Raw genomic sequence first — 23,012 nt, 5'->3', positions numbered from 1 at the left:
CTGTATCACATCCGGCTGTGATTGGGAGTCCCATAGGGCAGTGCACAATTGGCCCAGCGTCATCTGGATTTGGCTAGGGTATCATTCAATAAGAATGTGTTCTTAACAATTAGGGCAGTGCACAATTGGCCCAGTGTAATTTGGCTAGGGTATCATTCAATAAGTATTTGTCCTTAACTGACCTGCCTAGTTAAATAAACATCCAAGTCTAATTTTCTATAATTCTCAACATCATCTTTCAAAACACATATAGTCCTCTTAAATGTAGAGCATTTCCCTCACTCAGAAAATAAAAAAGTTTCCCAGTTACCAGGAGGGATCTTGTCACACGGGGTGCTCAAGTTCAGAATGTTAGTCAGTATAAAACCCCACACGGTACTGTGAAGCGGCAGGTAGTCTAGTGGTTAGAATGTTGGACTTGTAACTGAAAGGTTTCAAGTTTAAATCCCCAAGTTAAAAATGTGTTGTTCTGTGCCTGAACAAGGCAGTTAACCCACTGTTCCTAGGCCTTCATTGAAGTTAAGAATTTGTTCTGACTTGCCAGGTTAAATAAAGGTTAAAAGAGGCGGAGCCTGATGTCATGTACAGCCACTACATTTAAATGTAGGTGTTTATCAGTGCACAAATCAGCAATTTTCAACCCGGTACGAGTGCAAAGGGCTACGGGGAGAAATGGGCTGGTGAGTTAGAAATGCCAGGGCTGATTTCTGGTCTCAGTCCCCCACAGGTTGTGACGTTTTTTAAAGAGGGTTAAAAATGTTTCTAAATGTTATCTCATAGGGTGTAGCATCATCTCTCTCTCCCTCCACAACTTCTCCTTTATTGATTTGGATCCATTCACTAACAACTTACTCTTTTCTTCTCCTCCTGGCTCTTTCTTCTTGTATCTATTTTGTCAACGCCTCTCTTCTGGGCAGGTTCGTCTCTCCGTGTCAGAGTCTGTGTGAGTCAGTGCGGGACAGCTGCGCGCCCATCATGGGTTGCTATGGTTACCCCTGGCCAGATATCCTTCGTTGTGACCAGTTTCCTGCCAACCACCTCATGTGTATCTCCTCTGTCACAAACACCAGCACAGGAGGGCGTAGAGGTGAGACACACACTATGAAATAAGATGCTGTCTTTTAAGTGTTTTTTTAACCTTTATTTAACTAGGCAAGTCAGTTAAGAACAAATTCTTATTTTCAATGACGGCCTAGGAACAGTGGGTTAACTGCCTGTTCAGGGGCAGAACGACACCTTTTCAGCGCAGGGATTTGAACTTGCAACCCTCCGGTTACTAGTCCAAAGCTCTAACCACTAGGCTACCCTGCCGCCCCAGGGCAGCCTACTGTCCATGTCAGACTAAGAACTCTGACTGGACGTTTCTGTGATGATTGTTTCAGCAGTGCCCCAGGCTAGCTGTCGAGACTGTGAACTGGAGGAGGCCTCGTCTGCCAAGGACGTGCTGGAAACTTTCTGTAGGAGTGACTTTGGTAAGCAGACCTACACTCTGTTCCTTTTTTATAGGACTATTTTACAGAGATTGGTTCAGATGATGTATTCCAATGTTTCTCTGTCCTCCCTATTGACAATATCCAGATCAAACATTGAGATGTACCCTTACCTACCCATCTTAATGCAATTCTCTGTCTCTCTGCTGCCCTCTGTGCCCCCAGTGGTGAAATTGCGTCTCACGCAGCTAAAATCCAGTCAGGTGAGTTTGGCCCAGTTCTCCCTGGCCTCTCGTCTGCAGGTTCTGAAGCACGGGCCTCTCCTGGGAGGACAGATCCGCTCCCGCCTGCAGCTGTGGCTGGAGAGAGACGCCAGCTGTGTACGGAACATGACGCGGCGTCAGCCCCAAGGCGGGACCTTCCTGGTGACGGGCACAGTGCAGGGGGAATGGCTGGTGGTCAACAAGGCCTTTGCCTGGAACAAACACGCCAGGAACCTGATGGCTGCTGCCCGCAAGTGGAAACAGCACCGATGTAGAGGCTAGCAGGGGCTCTGGCTAGGAGCTAAACTTGAGGTCTGAAATGGATCTGAGCAGAGCTATAGGCCTAGGTGTACAGAGTCAGGGATGTGATTAAAACACCATATGACATCAGCAGAGAGAGAGGAGGTTGTTTGGGGGAGGGTACATCTCTATGATAGACTTCCTGGATTTGAATCACATCCTTGGATAGCTGGATGTTTCAGAGAGCACCATCCTGAGCTCAGGAGAGGACGCTGCAAAGAACAATTCCTTCTGTGTTTCCTGCAAATGTACATATCTATAAATTATAAGTAAATATCACTGATCTATATTTGTAAGAGGTTGACTGGAATTAAATTAGTGTTTTCAAAGTGTTGAGCTTGCATTCATTCATGATGTTATTGATGCAGTTTGGGTTGTCAGTTTTCATGGGTCTTGAAAGATGGGGGTTGTCTAACAGTGTCATCAATCATATTATTCTCAAAGCATTTGAATAACAGATATATATCCTAAACTGTATGTGTGAGGACAAAGCCTGCCCTAAAGGGTAAAAGGTGCTATTCTTACCAAAGAGCAGAGGCTTGAGGCTGAGAGTCTTCATTTCCTGGATGCTGTCAGGCTTGAGTGACACCCTCTGGACATGACCCACCTGAGGAAACATTACATTAATATGGGAAAGCCTTGGGCATGATCAAAATGAAGTGTTTGTTAGGATGGTGTGGTCTTCGCAAACCCTCTGGCAGTATACCGTGTGGGCCTCGTCGCAAACCCTCTGGCAGTATACCGTGTGGGCCTCGTCACAAACCCTCTGGCAGTATACCGCGTGGGCCTCGTCACAAACCCTCTGGCAGTATACTGTGTGGGCCTCGTCGCAAACCCTCTGGCAGTATACCGTGTGGGCCTCGTCGCAAACCCTCTGGCAGTATACCGCGTGGGCCTCGTCACAAACCCTCTGGCAGTATACTGTGTGGGCCTCGTCGCAAACCCTCTGGCAGTATACCGTGTGGGCCTCGTCGCAAACCCTCTGGCAGTATACCGCGTGGGCCTCGTCACAAACCCTCTGGCAGTATACCGTGTGGGCCTCGTCACAAACCCTCTGGCAGTATACCGTGTGGGCCTCGTCGCAAACCCTCTGGCAGTATACCGCGTGGGCCTCGTCACAAACCCTCTGGCAGTATACCGTGTGGGCCTCGTCACAAACCCTCTGGCAGTATACCGTGTGGGCCTCGTCACAAACCCTCTGGCAGTATACCGTGTGGGCCTCGTCGCAAACCCTCTGGCAGTATAAATCAAATCAAAATCAAATCAAATGTATTTATATTGCCCTTCGTTCATCAGCTGATATCTCAAAGTGCTGTACAGAAACCCAGCCTAAAACCCCAAACAGCAAGCAATGCAGGTGTAGAAGCAAGTATACCGTGTGGGCCTCGTCGCAAACCCTCTGGCAGTATACCGTGTGGGCCTCGTCGCAAACCCTCTGGCAGTATACCGTGTGGGCCTCGTCGCAAACCCTCTGGCAGTATACCGTGTGGGCCTCGTCGCAAACCCTCTGGCAGTATACCGTGTGGGCCTCGTCGCAAACCCTCTGGCAGTATACCGTGTGGGCCTCGTCGCAAACCCTCTGGCAGTATACCGTGTGGGCCTCGTCGCAAACCCTCTGGCAGTATACCGTGTGGGCCTCGTCGCAAACCCTCTGGCAGTATACCGTGTGGGCCTCGTCGCAAACTCTCTGGCAGTATACCGTGTGGGCCTCGTCGCAACCCCCCTGGCAGTATACCGTGTGGGCCTCGTCGCAAACCCTCTGGCAGTATACTGTGTGGGCCTCGTCGCAAACCCTCTGGGAGCATACCGTGTGGGCCTCGTCACAAACCCTCTGGCAGTATACCGTGTGGGCCTCGTCACAACCCCCCTGGCAGTATACCGTGTGCGCCTCGTCGCAAACCCTCTGGCAGTATACCGTGTGGGCCTCGTCGCAACCCCCCTGGCAGTATACCGTGTTGTCCTCGTCCCAAACCCGTGGGGGCCTCATCACAAACCCTCTGGCAGTATACCGTAGGGGCCCCGTGTGGGCCTTAGTACTAGTTATCAGAACTAGTGGACCGTCAAAACATTAAAAGTGCAATTTTGAAAATGCAGATGTTTACTTTCCACCGTCGACACCTCCCACCAAACCATGCCTGTTGGAGGAGTTATTCTAGCAAAGATGATCTAGTTATATATGTTGGCCTCGACTCTGCCTGGTTCTTGCAAACTGCGATCGAACTTGGCTGACATATTATTTTTGTCTTCCGGTGGCCACTACAACTGGATGCACACCGCTCGTTTTACGATAGTAATCATATTAGGGCGTGTCGTTATCTCCTCACCCGTATCCCCTCGATGCGTGGTAGACTGAAGCTCTGACGGACATCCAGGTCAGGGTCTTGCTGAGGTGGGTCTGACGGGGACATGCGGCTGTCAACCCCGCTGCTAGATGCCGATGCGTCCCCGTCGGCGCTGACAATATCCGCCGGACTGTTATTGTAGTGTACGTAGAACAACAGCCCAATGATGTTTATGATGTAAACGTGGAAGAAGACCATGACCACCACGAAGTAAGCCCGGGAGCAGACACTGCTCTTCTGAATCTGAAGCCGCTCTCGGCCGGGCATTGGAGGGAGGTGTGGGGGCACATACGGTGATGAGTCGCCACACGCGTCCATGCTTTCCTGAGATTCATCATCCATTTCTGAATGGATATGTCGATTGCTATAATCCATGACTAGCTAAATGTCTGGCAGGATATTCGTGGAGATGTACATATGCTGGCTGTTCTGCCACTGTGTGCTAGCGTTAGCTAACGATAGCTGACAACAGCATCATACATGCAAAGATGGCTAACTATGTAGCTAGCTACTAACATTCATTTCACCCATATAACGTTAGCTTAGCTAGCATGCAAGTACAGTAGGTTAGCTAAGCGAGTGAGCCTGCCTTCTTCAGACACGACGACAGGTTGTTTTCCTTTGGATACAATAAAAGGCAACACTATCTATGACCGTGTTAAATATCCGAAAGGACTGAACTTGCAATGGGATAATCCATATTTCATGTAGATGGGTTTACTGTTGACTGTACCCCTGACAACATCAACTACATAAACGAGAGCAGGGAGAAGAGTAGACTGCTCGCTCTGTTTTCGGAACCTATCAAAACACTATCGCCCTCTAGCGGACGAACAGAACAAAACATTCCAAATTCCGAAGCAGAGAGCCTGTTACCAGACGATGGCACTGGAATAAAGGGAATGGGGATAATGCAATGCGATGTGGGATTGACTGTAGGCTACTCTTGGCATTGGAGTGGTCTGGGTTGACTTATTTTTGTTTGGAGTAATGCTGCAAATACAGTTTTATCTATGGCTGTTATCGGAGCATAATCCCTCCATGCAGTCTCCATCTGCTTATCTTCTCATTGGGCTGCCTAATTGCTCTCTCAATTCAATTCACTTAAATTCAAAGGGGATTTTATTGGCATGGAAAACATGTTACCATCTCTCTCTCTCTCTGTGCCATTAGTCACTCTGTTGAGATGCAATACCAGCTTTTAATGGTATTTAAAGGAGGCTAGGTCACAAATGATTCTGACATTTGATATTAAAGGACATGTCCAGCAATGAAGAGGTGTAAATAGCAGGTGTGTATTGATACCACGAGTTCCACCTTACGACCACTATGTTACGGGTCCAAATGAAGAGGTGTAAATAGCAGGTGTGTATTGATACCACGAGTTCCACCTTACGACCACTATGTTACGGGTCCAAATGAAGAGGTGTAAATAGCAGGTGTGTATTGATACCACGAGTTCCACCTTACGACCACTATGTTACTGGTCCAAATGAAGAGGTGTAAATAGCAGGTGGGTATTGATACCACGAGTTCCACCTTACGACCACTATGTTACTGGTCCAAATGAAGAGGTGTAAATAGCAGGTGTGTATTGATACCACGAGTTCCACCTTACGACCACTATGTTACTGGTCCAAATGAAGAGGTGTAAATAGCAGGTGTGTATTGATACCACGAGTTCCACCTTACGACCACTATGTTACTGGTACAAATGAAGAGGTGTAAATAGCAGGTGGGTATTGATACCACGAGTTCCACCTTACGACCACTATGTTACTGGTACAAATGAAGAGGTGTAAATAGCAGGTGGGTATTGATACCACGAGTTCCACCTTACGACCACTATGTTACTGGTACAAATGAAGAGGTGTAAATAGCAGGTGGGTATTGATACCACGAATTCCACCTTACGACCACTATGTTACTGGTCCAAATGAAGAGGTGAAAATAGCAGGTGTGTATTGATACCACGAGTTCCACCTTACGACCACTATGTTACTGGTCCAAATGAAGAGGTGAAAATAGCAGGTGTGTATTGATACCACGAGTTCCACCTTACGACCACTATGTTACGGGTCCAAATTTGAACTCACCGATCTTAGGGTGTTTTCACATATAGTACTCTTTAAAAGAACCAATCTCAGTCCTCTTTAAAGTGAACTCTGGGGTCAAAAAAAGAGCAAAATAACTCATTTCTCTTTGTACTCACACTGCCACTGCCTTTGAATGAGGACTCAACTCTTTTTCCAGTTCACTTCACCTACTTTGTGGCCCGAGTCCTCTTTGCATTCCCATTGCTTTGTTTTAAAAGGAACCAAGAGCTTTTTCCAACATGCACTCAGGGTTTTTACAAAGTGCAAGACAAGCCATTCAATCAGTATGTGTTATTGGGCAGCTAGATAAACCTACTTACATTTTGGAAGCTAATAGATAGCATTTCATTAAAATATGAGACATAATAATTGTGAAAATTATTTATTGAAAAGGTGGCATCCTATCACAGTGCTATGTTGAAAGTCACTGAGCTCTTCAGTAAGGCCATTCGACTGTCAATGTTTGTCGATGGAGATTGCATGGCTGTGTGCTCGATTTTATACACCTGTCAGCAATGGTTGTGGCTGAAATAGCCAAATCCACTAATTTGAAGGGGTGTCCACATACTTTAGTATATATAGTATACTATTAACATGTATATATGATTGCAAACAGAATAAATACCAGAAGAATAACTTCAGAATAAATAATGCTGTAGTTGAAAATTGTACACCTAAGGTAGGCTACTGGCCCTTTCAGAGCTAGAATAGATTTTGTATCCTATGTTGTGATTCTCACCAAATAGGTTGTCCTCTCACACTATTCAAACCCCACAATCAATAAACAGTTTATGATCACAAATTAAAATCAAATAATCTGAGCTAGAAACTCCACAAATTTTTTAATTTCTGTGCAACCATGACAATTTCTAATCAATATCCAAAAACAGCACACATGATTTTTCACGCCAACATGCACATCATGATCTTTTTTGTTTGGCACTTACAGTTGAGGTCGGAAGTTTACATACACCTTAACCAAATACATTTAAACTCAGTTTTTCACAATTCCTGACATGTAATCCTAGTAAACAATTCCCTGTCTTAGGTCAGTTAGGATCACCACTTTATTTCAGAATGTGAAATGTCAGAATAATAGTAGAGTGATTTATTTCAGCTATTATTTCTTTCATCACATTCCCAGTGGGTCAGAGGTTTGACACAACTTTGGAAGTATGCTTGGGGTCATTGTCCATTTGGAAGACCCATTTGCAACCAAGCTTTTAACTTCCTGACTGATGTCTTGAGATGTTGCTTCAATATATCCACATCATTTCCCCTCCTCATGATGCCATCTTTTTTGTGAAGTGCACCAGTTCCTCCTGCTGCAAAGTATCCCCACAACATGATGCTGCCACCCCCGTGCTTCACGGTTGGGATGGTGTTCTTCGGCTTGCAAGCCTCCCCCCACAACAATGGTCATTATGGCCAAACAGTTCTATTTTTGTTCCATAAGACCAGAGGACATTTCTCCAAAAAGTACAACCTTTGTCCCCATGTGCAGCTGCAAACTGTAGTCTGGCTTTTTTATGGAGGTTATGGAGCAGTGGCTTCTTCCTTGCTGAGCGGCCTTTCAGGTTAATTCAATATAGGACTCGTTTTACTGTGGATATTGATACTTTTGTACCTGTTTCCTCCAGCATCTTCACAGGGTCCTTTGCTATTGTTCTGTGATTGATTTGCACTTTTCGCACCAAAGTAGGTTCATCTCTAGGAGACAGAACATGTCTCCTTCCTGAGAGGTATGACGTCTGCGTGATCTCATAGTGTTTATACTTGTGTACTATTGTTTGTACAGATGAACGTGGTACCTTCAGGTGTTTGGAAATGGCTCCCAAGGATAACCAGACTTGTGGAAGTCTACAATTTGTTTTCTGAGGTCTTGGCTGGTTTCTTTTGATTTTCTCATGATGTCAAGCAAAGAGGCACTGAGTTTGGTATGACATCCACAGGTACACCTCCTAGCTTCTAAAACCATGACATCATTTTCTGTAATTTTCCAAGCTGTTTAAAGGCACAGTCAACTTAGTGTATGTAAACTTCTGACCCACTGGAATTGTGATACAGTCAATTATAAGTGAAATTATCTGCTTGTAAACAATTGTTGTAAAAATGATTTGTGTCATGCACAAAGTAGATGTCCTAACCAACTTGCCAAAACTATAGTTTGTTAACAAGAAATTTGTGGAGTGGTTGAAAAACGAGGTTTAATGACTCCAACCTAAGTGTTTGTAAACTTTCGACTTCAACTGTAAGTGAGGGTTTTTGGCAAGGAAAACGGTGTTGCAGTAGTCTAGTGCGTCGTTCGGGAATAATGACATGTGAACAACTTTGGGGCACTTTGCGTTCACATTGCCCTAAAAAAAGGGAACGGGAACTCGGAATTCAAGCTAACCGAACTCAGGCTCTTTTGAAGGGCCTGAGTTCCTTTGGAGTGTTCACACTGCACAAAACATTTTTCAAAACTGCACTGAGTTCCCAAAAATGATCTGAAAGGGACCAAGTGTGAAAACACCCTTAGTCTGAACAGGCCTCAAAACGCGTTCCATTTTACTCGCGCTGTGCGTAATTTTGAGCGCAATGCCGACTAACCGTCCAGAACTACACCTCCGCTCCAATCAAAATCAAAGTGGCTATAGCCCACACATACACTCTATCACTCGCTTTACTCAGATGCCCATTATCTATACATCCCCCATAATTATTCAGGACAAGTGGTGGCCTAGATATCTTCTAATCTATCGTCTTGCCCTTCATTTTTCTATAGGCAGCTATTATGCTTATTAGACATATGCTAGCTATCATTATAGGCCTATACAAAAGGCAGAAATAAGGACCACATGCCTGTGGCACTTAAGGTATTCCCTTTTGTCTGAATAATTATGAATAAGCAAGTGATTTGAATATTAATCTATGATTAAATTACCATAAATTGCAGATAATCAATTATGCAGAAGAAAAAATAATAACAGGAAGATATAAGGGGTGCACATTCGGATGAAACTTGCCTAAAATAATAAGGTAATTTCCCTTGTGTCTTGCTCTTTGAACTTTATTCTGTCTTTTCACAAATTGCACCCCCCACCCCCGCCCACACACACACCCTTTGCGGTGTTTTCCGGGATCACGCCACCACTTCCACTTGGGATCCTGGCGATATGGCTGATAATGGAATGGGACCGTGTTATCGTCAGCGCCAAATAGACAAACCCATAGTGTAGCCATCTTAAAATCACTGGTCGAATAGAACCGTAGAACATATTCTTCCATAGTCTAAATAATAATTAGTGATTAAATAGGCCTATAGGTATTCCATAGCCACCTCCTTCACTTGCCACCACGTAAGCTACCGCGGTAGCTGCACAAACTTGTCGCAGTGGATAGCATACAATCGTTTGGATTGCCCTATCTACAGGACTGAGTTTCGCGTATTCGGATCTTTTCAGGTTCGTATTGTTACAATGTTGCTTTTCCATGTCTGTGACTGACGTTATTATTTTGTGGCTGAGTTTTGTTAAATGTTGTCACCCGTTAGTTGAAGTTCAACTCAGACGCTAACCATGACGGGTTAGTGCGAATCGTGGGCTATGATCCTATTGAGATTGCAGTTTTACAGTGGCGTTTAGCAGCAGGATGATATTAATGTATCTGATTTGCCTGCTTAGACGCGCAAGGTGTTGATTCTGTAAGGCTACTAGGAAAGTCAGCCTAACCAGCAGCCTCAGACAGCCTACCATCACTAGCCATAACCTAGTCAACAAAGCAGGTCATGCTATGCGGGCTATTCACCTATCTACACCAACAGTGTTCTATAGGCTACACATGTAGGTTACGCCAAAAACAGCACAGGAAAGATCAACCAATGGTCAAAATCAAATTTCATTTTGTGCATACCTTCCACATATCTCGACTACTTACTGTTCTCTCTAACTTTTGTATGCCCTGTCATACTCTACCCTTCCGGATGCTCTGTTCCAGGAAAACACGAGGAGAGGGACGGAGTGAAAGGGAAAGGCCGGGGTTCCGAGAATCGCGCTTGAACTCAATATTTCGACCATTGCGTTATCCCTGAGAGCCAGTTCACTAGCCTACTATAGCTAATTGTGATGAAATCTAGTCTCGGCTGGATCTCTGCCATAGAGATAGATGCCTGAAGTCTCTACATGGGCAGTCCGCGAATGGGACAGTGTTGTTTGTTGCACCTTGCATGCATTCCAGAATACATATAAAACAAAAACATAATTAAGATAATGGTAATTTAGTAATATTATAAAATAATCCTGATATGAATGTCTATATTTTTTCTTCACGATCCGATCCGTCCGTGGTGGGAGTATCATTGACCGATGCATTATTGATGTGGCTGTCAATGGATGTCCGGGTTAGAAATAATACGCAGCGATCGTTGCCATCGAGGTTAATAACGGTGTTATAGCCGGTGAAGAAGTGCACCGGACATACGGTATGTTCTTGGTGAGCCGCATAACATATCTGAGGTTATGAGCTTCCCAGGCCTTTTTACATGTCAGAGAAGATGCGCAATTTTTTAAAAATGTTGCATGAAAACTGTTGGTTCATGATTCAAGCAGAATTACCGGTGCACTAGTTTCCATCAATAAGTTAAAGTGATTACAGGGACAACGCCTGCGAGGTTGTTTTTGTTGATGCAGCCAGGTGTTGAGAGTGGGGAGCCGATATTCAACCTGCTTTCACAGTCAGGTCCACTGTGTAGTGTTGATTCTGGTCACAGAGATTCTGCCTTTCTAATGACATCATCTATTCAATTTCTGTTTCTCACGACTGAGGGGAGTTCATCACATTCCAATCATGCAAATATGTATGCGTTTTTCGCCATATTCACCACCTCTATTGTCCCGAATCGACTGCATGAACTCGATTGATTGGTGGCATGAATTCTATTCCTATCTCACCCATGTTGAAACAGAGCGTGACATCTTTTCGATTTCTCATTCAGAAGAAAAACAATGACATAGACTGTTTTGTCCATGCTACTTATAAACCAGTTATGAAACAGTAGGTAGGCTACAATAACCTATGGCTTATACATTTAATGAATAAGACAGTTTCCATAGAGCCTTAGTCTTCTAATGGGTCCACGGGTGCTTCTTTCTGTGTACTCTCTTTGACCCCCCTCTCTCTCTCTCTCTCTCTCTCTCAATACACATCATGTATCTCTCTCTCTCTCTCTCTCTCTCTCTCTCTCTCTCTCTCTCTCTCTCTCTCTCTCTCTCTCTCTCTCTCTCTCTCTCTCTCTCTCTCTCTCTCTCTCTCTCTCTCTCTCTCTCTCTCTCTCTCTCTCTCTCTCTAAACATCATGTATCTCGCCCCTGCTCACTTTCTTTCCTCTATTCCATACATGTCTGTTTTTGTATTTTTGTACTCTTTTCCTCCCTCTCTCCTCCCTTTTCTCTCTCCTCTTTCCTTCCTCTCTCCTCCCTTTCTCTCTCCTCTTTCCTCTCTTTCTCCTCTTTCCTCCCTCTCTCCTCTTTCCTCCCTCTATCCTATTTTCCTCTCTCTTTCCTATTTTCCTCCCTCTCATATTTTCCTCCCTCTATCCTATTTTCCTCCCTCTATCCTATTTTCCTCCCTCTTTCCTATTTTCCTCCCTTTATCCTATTTTCCTCCCTCTTTCCTATTTTCCTCCCTCTATCCTATTTTCCTCCCTCTTTCCTATTTTCCTCCCTCTATCCTATTTTCCTCCCTCTTTCCTATTTTCCTCGTTCTATCCTATTTTCCTCCCTCTATCCTATTTTCCTCCCTCTTTCCTATTTTCCTCCCTCTATCCTATTTTCCTCTCTCTCCTATTTTCCTCCCTCTATCCTATTTTCCTCTCTCTTTCCGATTTTCCTCTCTCTTTCCTATTTTCCTCGCTCTATCCTATTTTCCTCCCTCTAACCTATTTTCCTCCCTCTATCCTATTTTTTCCTCCTGCTATCCTCTTTCCCTGGGAAGATGTGTAGATTAAGAAGGAGGAGAGGAAAGAAACAGATGAGGAGCCCAGAGACCTAATAATGAGAGTGGGCTGCCTTGCATGTTATCACTATTGTGTGTGTGTGTGTGTGTGTATGTCAGTGTGTGTACATCTCTGAGCTTGTGTATCTCAGTGTGTATGTGTGTGTATCTCAGCATGCATGTGTGTGAGTGTTGCTGTGTGTATATGCATGTGTGTTATTGTTTGGAAGGAAAGGCCAGGAAAATGGATTCTGTAGTGGGGCAGACTTGTTTACTCATTACTCATGCATCCTCAGTCAGACTGCTGCTCCAAGCAGGACTCTGAGTGGCACTGAGTGCCCATTTCCCCTTTGCCACTAAGCCACAGTTGAATTCGGATGTTTACATACACTTAGGTTGGAGTCATTAAACTCGTTTTTCAACCACTCCACAAATTTCTTGTTAACAAACTATAGTTTTGGCAAGTTGGTTAGGACATCTCCTTTGTGCATGACACAAGTCATTTTTACAGCAATTGTTTACAGACAGATTATTTCACTTATAATTGACTGTATCACAATTCCAGTGGGTCAGAAGTTTACATACACTAAGTTGACTGTGCCTTTAAACAGCTTGGAAAATTACAGAAAATGATGTCATGGTTTTAGAAGCTAGGAGGTGTACCTGTGGATGTCATACCAAACTCAGTGCCTCTTTACTTGACATCATGAGAAAATCAAAAGAAACCAGCCAAGACCTCAGAAAACAAATTGTAGACCTCCACAAGTCCATTTCCAAACACCTGAAGGTACCACGTTCATCTGTACAAACAATAGTACACAAGTATAAACACTATGAGATCACGCAGACGTCATACCTCTCAGGAAGGAGACATGTTCTGTCTCCTAGAGATGAACCTACTTTGGTGCGAAAAGTGCAAATCAATCACAGAACAACAGCAAAGGACCTTGTGAAGATGCTGGAGGAAACAGGTACAAAAGTATCAATATCCACAGTAAAACGAGTCCTATATTGAATTAACCTGAAAGGCCGCTCAGCAAGGAAGAAGCCACTGCTCCAAAACCACCATAAAATAGCCAGACTACGGTTTGCAACTGCACATGGGGACAAATATCGTACTTTTTGGAGAAATATCCTCTGGTCCGATGAAAGAAAAATAGAACTGTTTGGCCATAATGACCATCGTTATGTTTGGAGGAAAAAGGGGGATGCTTGCAAGCCGAAGAACACCATCCCAACCGTGAAGCATGGGGGTGGCAGCATCATGTTGTGGGGGTGCTTTGCCACAGGAGGAACTGGTGCACTTCATAAAATAGATGGCTTCATGAGGATGGAACAATATGTGGATATATTGAAGCAACATCAGTCAGGAAGTTAAAGCTTGGTCGCAAATGGGTCTTCCAAATGGACAATGACCAAAAGCATACTTCCAAAGTTGTGTCAAAATGGCTTAAGGACAACGAAGTCAAGGTATTGGAGTGGCCATCACAAAGCCCTGACCTCAATCCTATAAAAAATGTGTGGGCAGAACTGAAAAAACGTGTTCGAGGGAGGAGCCCTAAAAACCTGACTTAGTTACACCAGCTCTGTCAGGAGGAATGGGCCAAAATTCACCAAACTGATTGTGGGAAGCTTGTGGAAGGCTACCTGAAATGTTTGACCCAAGTTAAACAGTTTAATGGCAATGCTACCAAATACTAATTGAGTGTATGTAAACTTCTGACCCACTGGGAATGTGAAGAAAGAAATACAATCTGAAATAAAGCACTCTCTGCTATTATTCTGACATTTCACATTCTTAAAATAAAGTGGTGATCCTAAATGACCTAAGACAGGTAATTTTTACTATGATTACATGTCAGGAACTGTGACAAACTGAGTTTAAATGTATTTGGCTAAGCTGTAACTTCTGACTTCAACTGTATGTAAACACATGGCTCTGCTCTGCTACTGTGTGAGCGTGTGTGTGTGTGTGTGTGTGTGTGTGTGTGTGTGTGTGTGTGTGTGTGTGTGTGTGTGTGTGTGTGTGTGTGTGTGTGTGTGTGTGTGAGCGTGGGTGTGTGTGTGTGTGTGTGTGAGCGTGTGTGTGTATGTGTGTGTGTGTGTGTGTGTGTGTGTGTGTGTGTGTGTGTGTGTGTGTGTGTGTGTGTGTGTGTGTGTGTGTGTGTGTGTGTGTGTGTGTGTGTGTGTGTGTGTGTGTGTGTGTGTGTGTGTGTGTGTGTGTGTGTGTGTGTGTGTGTGTGTGTGTGTATACATTTGTTTATGGCTGCATGCTGGCAATTCAGTGGAAAAGTCAACCTGAGGATGCCCAAATTAAACCACGTTCATAATTCTTTGTCTATATATTGTCTATGTGTTGGAGTTCAGGCTTTATTTGTCATTTAAGTAAGACAATTGCATGACTTTCGCCCATTTCAGAGTAAGAAGCCAAGTCAAAAAACAATATTTTCAGTCAGTCATAGTTCATGGCTTTTTGAAAGAGCTGACAGAACTGGTTTCTCCACTCACAGCTGTCCTCCAGTTAGTTATGAAGATGAGATCCTAATGAAGCAATACATAACCAATTGATGAGTTTTGTTTGCTAGTTCTTCAGTCTTGTTAAGATATGGGGGGTGATTGGGACATAAAATGTACATCATAAAGTTTTTTAGGATTTTCTTTTGTAAAACATGCACCTTACATCGGATCATCTTCAAACATTCTCTGTGAAGCTAACTTTCATCAAGGTTTTATAAGGTCTATAATTGGCTTTTCTCTTTTCATTGTCAGTATCCTTAGTCAGCGTTAGGATATTCGTAACATCCATACTGGTTGTAGGATGTGATGGATTTTGAGGAGAGATGGATAGTGTGACTCAGGGAGGGGTTCCGGAATGAGAACAGTGAACTCAAGTCCTCTCTCTCTCTCTCTCTCTCTCTCTCTCTCTCTCTCTCTCTCTCTCTCTCTCTCTCTCTGCAGCTCCCTGGCTGTAACCTAGCAACCCCAAAACTGTGTTAGGGAGTTGAAGAAATGTAACACCCAAAACTGTGTTATTTTTTGCTTTATTTATCCAGCATGCTAATATGTGGAAGTCCTCCTTCTTGGGTATACACTCCCCCCAGGGTGTACTATAGACACACACTTCTTGGGTATACACTCTCCCCAGGGTGTACTATAGACACACACTTCTTGGGTATACACTCCCCCCAGGGTGTACTATAGACACACACTTCTTGGGTATACACTCCCCCCAGGGTGTACTATAGACACACACTTCTTGGGTATACACTCCCCCCAGGGTGTACTATAGACACACACTTCTTGGGTATACACTCCCCCCAGGGTGTACTATAGACACACACTTCTTGGGTATACACTCCCCCCAGGGTGTACTATAGACACACACTTCTTGGGTATACACTCCCCACAGGGTGTACTATAGACACACACTTCTTGTGTATACACTCCCCCCAGGGTGTACTATAGACATACACTTCTTGGGTATACACTCCCCCCAGGGTGTACTGTAGACACACACTTCTTGGGGATACACTCCCCCCAGGGTGTACTATAGACACACACTTATTGTGTATACACTCCGCCCAGGGTGTACTATAGACACACACTTCTTGGGTATACACTCCCCCCAGGGTGTACTGTAGACACACACTTCTTGGGTATACACTCTCCCCAGGGTGTACTATAGACACACACTTCTTGGGGATACACTCTCCCCAGGGTGTACTATAGACACACACTTCTTGGGTATACACTCCCCCCAGGGTGTACTATAGACACACACTTCTTGGGTATACACTCCCCCCAGGGTGTACTATAGACACACACTTCTTGGGTATACACTCCCCCCAGGGTGTACTATAGACACACACTTCTTGGGTATACACCTCCCCCAGGGTGTACTATAGACACACACTTCTTGGGTATACACTCCCCCCAGGGTGTACTGTAGACACACACTTCTTGGGGATACACTCCCCCCAGGGTGTACTATAGACACACACTTCTTGGGTATACACTCCCCCCAGGGTGTACTATAGACACACGCTTCTTGGGTATACACTCTCCTCAGGGTGTACTATAGACACACACTTCTTGGGTATACACTCCCCCCAGGGTGTACTATAGACACACACTTCTTGGGTATACACTCCGCCCAGGGTGTACTATAGACACACACTTCTTGGGTATACACTCCCCCCAGGGTGTACTGTAGACACACACTTCTTGGGTATACACTCTCCCCAGGGTGTACTATAGACACACACTTCTTGGGGATACACTCTCCCCAGGGTGTACTATAGACACACACTTCTTGGGTATACACTCCCCCCAGGGTGTACTATAGACACACACTTCTTGGGTATACACTCCCCCCAGGGTGTACTATAGACACACACTTCTTGGGTATACACTCCCCCAGGGTGTACTATAGACACACACTTCTTGGGTATACACCCCCCAGGGTGTACTATAGACACACACTTCTTGGGTATACACTCCCCCCAGGGTGTACTGTAGACACACACTTCTTGGGGATACACTCCCCCCAGGGTGTACTATAGACACACACTTCTTGGGTATACACTCCCCCCAGGGTGTACTATAGACACACGCTTCTTGGGTATACACTCTCCTCAGGGTGTACTATAGACACACACTTCTTGGGTATACACTCCCCCCAGGGTGTACTATAGACACACACTTCTTGGGTATACACTCCCCCCAGGGTGTACTATAGACACACACTTCTTGGGTATACACTCCCCCCAGGGTGTACTATAGACACACACTTCTTGGGTATACACTCTCCCCAGGGTGTACTATAGACACACACTTCTTGGGGATACACTCTCCCCAGGGTGTAATATAGACACACACTTCTTGGGTATACACTCTCCCCAGGGTGTACTATAGACACACACTTCTTGGGTATACACTCCCCCCAGGGTGTACTATAGACACACACTTCTTGGGTATACACTCTCCCTAGGGTGTACTATAGACACACACTTCTTGGGTATACACTCCCCCCAGGGTGTACTATAGACACACACTTCTTGGGTATACACTCCCCCCAGGGTGTACTATAGACACACACTTCTTGGGTATACACTCTCCCCAGGGTGTACTATAGACACACACTTCTTGGGTATACACTCCCCCCAGGGTGTACTATAGACACACACTTCTTGGGTATACACTCCCCCCAGGGTGTCATATAGACACACACTTCTTGGGGATACACTCCCCCCAGGGTGTACTATAGACACACACTTCTTGGGGATACACTCTCCCCAGGGTGTACTATAGACACACACTTCTTGGGGATACACTCCCCCGAGGGTGTACAATAGACACACACTTCTTGTGTATACACTCTCCTCAGGGTGTACTATATACACACACTTCTTGGGGATACACTCCCCCCAGGGTGTACTATAGACACACACTTCTTGGGTATACACTCCCCCCAGGGTGTACTATAGACACACACTTCTTGGGTATACACTCCCCCCAGGGTGTACTATAGACACACACTTCTTGGGGATACACTCTCCCCAGGGTGTACTATAGACACACACTTCTTGGGTATACACTCCCCCCAGGGTGTACTATAGACACACACTTCTTGGGTATACACTCCCCCCAGGGTGTACTATAGACACACACTTCTTGGGTATACACTCCCCCCAGGGTGTACTATAGACACACACTTCTTGGGTATACACTCTCCCCAGGGTGTACTATAGACACACACTTCTTGGGGATACACTCTCCCCAGGGTGTACTATAGACACACACTTCTTGGGTATACACTCTCCCCAGGGTGTACTATAGACACACACTTCTTGGGTATACACTCCCCCCAGGGTGTACTATAGACACACACTTCTTGGGTATACACTCTCCCTAGGGTGTACTATAGACACACACTTCTTGGGTATACACTCCCCCCAGGGTGTACTATAGACACACACTTCTTGGGTATACACTCCCCCCAGGGTGTACTATAGACACACACTTCTTGGGTATACACTCTCCCCAGGGTGTACTATAGACACACACTTCTTGGGTATACACTCCCCCCAGGGTGTACTATAGACACACACTTCTTGGGTATACACTCCCCCCAGGGTGTCATATAGACACACACTTCTTGGGGATACACTCCCCCCAGGGTGTACTATAGACACACACTTCTTGGGGATACACTCTCCCCAGGGTGTACTATAGACACACACTTCTTGGGGATACACTCCCCCGAGGGTGTACAATAGACACACACTTCTTGTGTATACACTCTCCCCAGGGTGTACTATATACACACACTTCTTGGGGATACACTCTCCCCAGGGTGTACTATAGACACACACTTCTTGGGTATACACTCCCCCCAGGGTGTACTATAGACACACACTTCTTGGGTATACACTCCCCCCAGGGTGTACTATAGACACACACTTCTTGGGGATACACTCTCCCCAGGGTGTACTATAGACACACACTTCTTGGGGATACACTCCCCCCAGGGTGTACAATAGACACACACTTCTTGGGTATACACTCCCCCCAGGGTGTACTATAGACACACACTTCTTGGGGATACACTCTCCCCAGGGTGTCCTATAGACACACACTTCTTGGGTATACACTCCCCCCAGGGTGTACTATAGACACACACTTCTTGTGTATACACTCCCCCCAGGGTGTACTATAGACATACACTTCTTGGGTATACACTCCCCCCAGGGTGTACTATAGACACACACTTCTTGTGTATACACTCCCCCCAGGGTGTACTATAGACATACACTTCTTGGGTATACACTCCCCCCAGGGTGTACTGTAGACACACACTTCTTGGGGATACACTCCCCCCAGGGTGTACTATAGACACACACTTATTGTGTATACACTCCGCCCAGGGTGTACTATAGACACACACTTCTTGGGTATACACTCCCCCCAGGGTGTACTGTAGACACACACTTCTTGGGTATACACTCTCCCCAGGGTGTACTATAGACACACACTTCTTGGGGATACACTCTCCCCAGGGTGTACTATAGACACACACTTCTTGGGTATACACTCCCCCCAGGGTGTACTATAGACACACACTTCTTGGGTATACACTCCCCCCAGGGTGTACTATAGACACACACTTCTTGGGTATACACTCCCCCCAGGGTGTACTATAGACACACACTTCTTGGGTATACACCCCCCAGGGTGTACTATAGACACACACTTCTTGGGTATACACTCCCCCCAGGGTGTACTGTAGACACACACTTCTTGGGGATACACTCCCCCCAGGGTGTACTATAGACACACACTTCTTGGGTATACACTCCCCCCAGGGTGTACTATAGACACACGCTTCTTGGGTATACACTCCCCCCAGGGTGTACTATAGACACACACTTCTTGGGTATACACTCTCCCCAGGGTGTACTATAGACACACACTTCTTGGGGATACACTCTCCCCAGGGTGTACTATAGACACACACTTCTTGGGTATACACTCTCCCCAGGGTGTACTATAGACACACACTTCTTGGGTATACACTCCCCCCAGGGTGTACTATAGACACACACTTCTTGGGTATACACTCTCCCCAGGGTGTACTATAGACACACACTTCTTGGGTATACACTCCCCCCAGGGTGTACTATAGACACACACTTCTTGGGTATACACTCCCCCCAGGGTGTACTATAGACACACACTTCTTGGGTATACACTCTCCCCAGGGTGTACTATAGACACACACTTCTTGGGTATACACTCCCCCCAGGGTGTACTATAGACACACACTTCTTGGGTATACACTCCCCCCAGGGTGTCATATAGACACACACTTCTTGGGGATACACTCCCCCCAGGGTGTACTATAGACACACACTTCTTGGGGATACACTCTCCCCAGGGTGTACTATAGACACACACTTCTTGGGGATACACTCCCCCGAGGGTGTACAATAGACACACACTTCTTGTGTATACACTCTCCCCAGGGTGTACTATATACACACAGTTCTTGGGGATACACTCCCCCCAGGGTGTACTATAGACACACACTTCTTGGGTATACACTCCCCCCAGGGTGTACTATAGACACACACTTCTTGGGTATACACTCCCCCCAGGGTGTACTATAGACACACACTTCTTGGGCATACACTCTCCCCAGGGTGTACTATAGACACACACTTCTTGGGGATACACTCCCCCCAGGGTGTACAATAGACACACACTTCTTGGGTATACACTCCCCCCAGGGTGTACTATAGACACACACTTCTTGGGGATACACTCTCCCCAGGGTGTCCTATAGACACACACTTCTTGGGTATACACTCCCCCCAGGGTGTACTATAGACGCACACTTCTTGGGTATACACTCCCCCCAGGGTGTACTATAGACACACACATCAGACGGTTCATTTGTATTTTGTTTGTAAATTCAGTGAGAATGTAACATCCATGTTAATGTAACATCCATAATCGCCCGTGTGTATGTTAGAGAAGGAGAGATAGAACATGCAGTATTGGTCAGTGGAAAGCCTGTCTTCCTCTATGTATGTTTAGTTACACAGATCTGGTTCCTGATCCCAGAGAGAGTATCTGGTGTCTGATACAGGCAGCTGAGAGCTGGTGTTTGTAGGGCTGGGTAGCTGAACTATGCTTGTCTGGTCTAGCCGGTCTGGTGAGCCTCCAGTTCTGTTCTGACTGGTCTGACTATTATTGTCCTGTGGATGGTGTGTCTGGTTCTGATGCCTGGCTCAGGCACTTGGGTCGAGTCTGGCTTCTTGGTGCTTGTCTGTCTCTGTGTGCTTTCTCTTGGTCTGGCTCTTATTGGCCTGTTGTCTGTCTGTCTGTCTGTCTGTCTGTCTGTCTGTCTGTCTGTCTGCCTGCCTGCCTGCCTGCCTGCCTGCCTGCCTGCCTGCCTGCCTGCCTGTCTGTCTGTCTGTCTGTCTGTCTGTCTGTCTGTCTGTCTGTCTGTCTGTCTGTCTGTCTGTCTGTCTGCCTGCCTGCCTGCCTGCCTGCCTGCCTGCCTGCCTGCCTGCCTGCCTGCCTGTCTGTCTGTCTGTCTGTCTGTCTGTCTGTCTGTCTGTCTGTCTGTCTACTGTAGTCTGCTGGTGACTGATAGTCAGTCTGGAGTCTGTATGCCAGTGGTTCTGGGCCCTGGGTCTTGGCTGTCCCTGATGTAAAGTAGGTGTGTGTCCGTTGGCAATGTGATTGTGTGTGTGTGTTAGTGCGTCTGCGTGTGTATGTGTGTGGGCTGGTGGTTGGCAGTCGAGTCCTCGGCTCTTGCTTAGCACCGCCGTAGTCTCTGCCAGCTTGAGTGCCAGGCAGAGGAGAGAGAGACAGAGTGAGAGAGAGAAATAGGCAGAGGAGAGATGGATAATGTGACTATGGGAGGGGTTCCGGAATGAGAACAGTGAATTCTCAAGTCCTTCCCCTCTCTCTCTCTCTCTCTCTCTCTCTCTCTCTCTCTCTCTCTGCCACCTCTGCGCTCCCTGGTCGTAACCTAGCAACCCTAAAACTGTGTTAGGGACTGGAATAAATCAGATGTGTTCCTCTCCTCCCCAGGAGTGACTGATCTAGAACTAGGAGTGAACCCTTACCTCAACGCTAAAACACACACACACACACACACACACACACACACACACACACACACACACACACACACACACACACACACACACACACACACACACACACACACACACACACACTGGGACTGACTGAACCCCAGAAGGGAATCTGTCTGTCTATGCCTCCGTCTATCCCCTCTTTCTCTTCATGTCTTTATTGCCTTCTCCCTATAGCCCCCCTCTTCTCTCTATTGCCCCCCTCTTCACCCTATAGCCCCCCCTTCTCTCTATAGCCCCCCTCTTCTCCCTATAGCCCCCTCTTCTCTCTATAGCCCCCCTCTTCTCTCTATTGCCCCCCTCTTCACCCTATAGCCCCCCCTTCTCTCTATAGCCCCCCTCTTCTCCCTATAGCCCCCCTCTTCTCTCTATAGCCCCCCTCTTCTCTCTATAGCCCCCTCTTCTCTCTATTGCCCCCTCTTCACCCTATAGCCCCCTTCTCTCTATAGCCCCCTCTTCTCCCTATAGCCCCCCTCTTCTCTCTATAGTCCCCCTCTTCTCTCTATAGTCCCCCTCTTCTCTCTATAGCCCCCTCTTCACCCTATAGCCCCCCTCTTCTCTCTATAGCCCCCCTCTTCTCCCTATAGCCCCCCTCTTCTCTCTATAGCCCCCCTCTTCTCTCTATAGCCCCCCTCTTCTCTCTATAGCCCCCCCTTCTCTCTATAGCCCCCCTCTTCTCTCTATAGTCCCCCTCTTCTCTCTATAGCCCCCCTCTTCACCCTATAGCCCCCCCTTCTCTCTATAGCCCCCCTCTTCTCTCTATAGCCCCCCTCTTCTCTCTATAGCCCCCCCTCTTCTCTCTATAGCCCCCTCTTCACCCTATAGCCCCCCTTCTCTCTATAGCCCCCTCTTCTCTCTATAGCTCCCTCTTCTCCCTATAGCCCCCATCTTCTCTCTATAGCCCCCTCTTCTCTCTAGCCCCCTCTTCTCTCTATAGCCCC

General features: G+C 46.3%; 3 protein-coding genes across 8 annotated transcripts in view; 2 read left to right on the top strand and 1 right to left on the bottom strand.

Annotated features, from left to right (window-relative positions):
• The window catches only part of LOC118381946 (secreted frizzled-related protein 5), a 42,522-nt gene extending 40,197 nt beyond the window's left edge, over window positions 1-2,325 (top strand). Inside the window, exons 4-6 of one of the 2 annotated variants that reach the window (XM_052481834.1) lie at window positions 918-1,087; window positions 1,386-1,472; window positions 1,656-2,325. In XM_052481834.1, the coding sequence (XP_052337794.1) occupies window positions 918-1,087; window positions 1,386-1,472; window positions 1,656-1,975 (577 nt within the window). In that variant the 3' untranslated portion in view covers window positions 1,976-2,325. Of the gene's footprint in view, window positions 1-917; window positions 1,088-1,382; window positions 1,473-1,655 lie in introns of both variants that reach the window. The other variant, XM_052481833.1, reaches the window with a different exon arrangement.
• Window positions 1-5,181, bottom strand: part of LOC118371144 (transmembrane prolyl 4-hydroxylase-like) — a 40,617-nt gene extending 35,436 nt beyond the window's left edge. Inside the window, exons 1-2 of one of the 2 annotated variants that reach the window (XM_052481831.1) lie at window positions 4,318-5,181; window positions 2,519-2,600 (exon numbers count right to left, since the gene is read on the bottom strand). In XM_052481831.1, coding sequence (XP_052337791.1) covers window positions 2,519-2,600; window positions 4,318-4,710 — 475 coding nt within the window. In that variant the 5' untranslated portion in view covers window positions 4,711-5,181. Of the gene's footprint in view, window positions 1-2,518; window positions 2,601-3,800; window positions 3,996-4,317 lie in introns of those variants that run through there. The other variant, XM_052481832.1, reaches the window with a different exon arrangement.
• A 4,367-nt stretch (window positions 5,182-9,548) lies between these two features.
• The window catches only part of LOC118382909 (cyclin-dependent kinase 17-like), a 146,510-nt gene continuing 133,046 nt past the window's right edge, over window positions 9,549-23,012 (top strand). For all 4 annotated transcript variants that reach the window (XM_052481826.1, XM_052481825.1, XM_052481824.1 and 1 more), the window contains exon 1: window positions 9,549-9,877. The gene's annotated coding sequence lies outside the window, so the exon portion shown is untranslated. The remainder of the gene's footprint in view (window positions 9,878-23,012) is intronic.

The sequence above is a fragment of the Oncorhynchus keta genome, chromosome 27 (genome assembly GCF_023373465.1).
Source record: "Oncorhynchus keta strain PuntledgeMale-10-30-2019 chromosome 27, Oket_V2, whole genome shotgun sequence".
Lineage (NCBI taxonomy): Eukaryota > Metazoa > Chordata > Actinopteri > Salmoniformes > Salmonidae > Oncorhynchus > Oncorhynchus keta.
This window is presented reverse-complemented; position numbering and strand designations above follow the sequence as displayed.